At 38.0% G+C, this 2,664-nt stretch overlaps 1 protein-coding gene across 1 annotated transcript in view; it reads right to left on the reverse strand.

Annotated features, from left to right (window-relative positions):
- Positions 1-1,836: 1,836 nt before the first annotated feature.
- The window catches only part of fbh1 (F-box DNA helicase 1), a gene marked incomplete in the record, with an annotated part of 19,040 nt that continues 18,212 nt past the window's right edge, over positions 1,837-2,664 (reverse strand). Inside the window, 2 exon segments of the mRNA XM_014018466.1 lie at positions 1,837-2,306; positions 2,398-2,532. Coding sequence (XP_013873920.1) covers positions 2,142-2,306; positions 2,398-2,532 — 300 coding nt within the window.

The raw sequence follows: 2,664 nt of genomic DNA on the forward strand, positions 1-2,664 counted from the left end.
AAAGATTTCCAATCTAACGTCCTAAAAACACTCAATAGATTCTACCACTTCAGTTTTTATTACAAAAAATTTAACCAAAAGGAAGTCCACCCTATGATTCAGCAGTTTAAAAGCGCCTTTAGACAGCACTCACAGCAGGGGGTTTTCTGTTTAATCAGTCTCTCACATGGTTGTGGATAAATTTTAGCCTACACATATCAGTCAGACTGAGGTCTGGACTTTGACCAGACTATAGCAGAACTATGACTCTTTTCTTCTCTTTTGTTTATAAACTTGCAGCCATGGGACCRCTGTTGATTCATGACCCTGTTTGGTCTAAGCTTCCAGTATCAGACAGCCTCAGATTAAACTCTAGAATCWCTTGGTCTACGAGTGTCTGGTCGACTTAATGACTGCAAATATTACTGATAATTATAAAAGTGAATCTGCTGGGACAAATACTCTGGGGAAAATTGGCAGCTTTCTTAAATATTTTCTGCYTGTCCACTGTCTTTCTCTGTAATTTAATGAATTCCAAAGTGTTTGGATACATTTAAYTCTTCCCAGATTGATTTAAAGCAACTGTTTGCTTCTCGAAGGTCATTGCTGTTTTCTGTTGCCTGCTCTGGTTTTTATAGAGGTGGTCTCGATGATGAACAGTTAACTCATCTGACCATCAGCTCCTGACTTATACTGAGTTAATAARCTATGGAAGCACTGCAAATTAAACAGCTTTTTAAATATGGGTTTAATTTGTGTGTATTACATRATGAAATCTGTTGTTTTTAACTTGARGTTAGAGTGAAACCATTTTAGAATGTGGTCAAACCAGATCCTAGGTGAATGGTATAAGATGATTCATTTTTCWTCTGTGTTTTTTGGCACGTATCTCRTTCTGCAATTTTTGTGCCATTTCAACCCTTCCTGTATCAGAACATTCAGCTCCTTCAGGAGATTCCTGCCATGACTTTGGTATTTCAGTAATTCATAGTTTTTGAGATCCTGTATTTTGCTGTTTCCGCCACTGAAAATGAGCGGAGCTGTCTTCAACATCCTTAAAATCCTTCAAAATAGTTAAACCGTTCCTGCACTTTTCACCTTTTGTTCTGATTCGGCTTTATTTTAGACTTTGTGGTAATTTCAGCTTCCTTTTAGCTAATTTTATCGTTTTCAGCTATCTTTTTTTTTCCATCTATTTTGCTAAGTTAAACTTTGTTGTGCTTCTATTAGCTTTTCTGCTATTTTTGATTTTTTATGCTTCTTTCAGCCATTTTCTCCAATTTAAGCCACTTTTGAGCCATTTTTCAGCTAAACTAACCTTTTTTCAGTTTCTGCTTCTTACTGTCCAATTCACAGAATKTGTGCAAGATTCAGGTTTTCCAGCTACTTTCCTACTAATTTTCCAAAACTTTTGTACATCTTTTATATTTTCTTGCTAAAATCACATTAAGCATTCACGTTTACATTTTTGCAGAAATTGCAAATTCTCTAGTTTTTATGCCTAAATGAAAAGAAAAGGCGTAGACTTTCCTCCTCCCCGAACCATGACTCCCAAAAGAAGAATGTTTGTKCTTATATTTGCTGACACCATTATATTTGATTTATCTACATTTCACCGAATCAAAAATGCTAACTTTCAGTTAAAATACAACTTGGATGAGTTTTGGATTAAGTTATTTTATGAGATTAATAAACAAAAAAGTCTTTATGTCAAAAAAATTTCTTGTTCCACCCCCACATCTTGACTGCTGAATGGAAATCCTTGTTACTCACATACAGCACGGCTCAGCTGTGAGACGAGAGACTTCAGCGTCTTTGGAACAGCTGTGAGGCAGAGGCTGATGAGTTGCAGCTGTCTGGTGTTGCAAGCAAACACTCGTTTATTAAAGAATGACACAATTTTTAAAAATCTAAACGGAGTTCAAAGCAAGGAGCTGCTAAAAGCAATTAAGAACAGAGGCTGATTTTTTTCCTGCTTGGAACATAAATTCTCTTTTTCAAGTTCAGATAGGAAAAAAGGAACACAAATATAAAAGATACTTTGCAAAAATCTAACAAAACTGGTAAAAAAAAAAAACTCTGTGTTTCTCAGGTTCTGTGCTTTAGGTGACTAAGTTCGCCACAGAACTGTTTCTATTTCTGCTCCTCGATGAGCGGCACGGTTAGAAAAACAGTGCCATGAAAAACGGGTGATGAATGGGCGGCCTGAACTGTTCTGGGATTTCAGCCATTGAGGTGACGTCGTCTGTGATGAGGTAGGCCAAGGGCCCGCTGCGAATCCACACACACCTCTCACACAGTGGGCCGCATTCAGTCTTTTTATCAGTCTGGATAAAAAGCAAGAAAAAAAAAGGAGGATTCTACGGTTTAGGAAGCCTTGAGGTATGTGTCAAACACCAAAATGATTAGATGTCTTACACATTGTTTGCTTTCTTTGGACATGATGAAAGCCGAGCCCGGGGTGAGGCAGTTTGGACAGTTTGGGACGGAGCACGGGACAGGATCACCGACGCCCTCTGGGGTAATGGGCATCTGAGACTTGAGGAAGTACTCCTGCAGAAACAGGAAGGTGAAGAAGTGATGAGGCGAACACGAAGACACAAGTGCTTCAGTTTGGGTACTCACCAATACAGAGTACTTAACATTACACAATGGCTTTAAAAACATTTTTTTTATTTAGGACAA

This window comes from Austrofundulus limnaeus, unplaced genomic scaffold (genome assembly GCF_001266775.1).
Source record: "Austrofundulus limnaeus strain Quisiro unplaced genomic scaffold, Austrofundulus_limnaeus-1.0 Scaffold193, whole genome shotgun sequence".
Classification (NCBI taxonomy): Eukaryota; Metazoa; Chordata; class Actinopteri; order Cyprinodontiformes; family Rivulidae; genus Austrofundulus; species Austrofundulus limnaeus.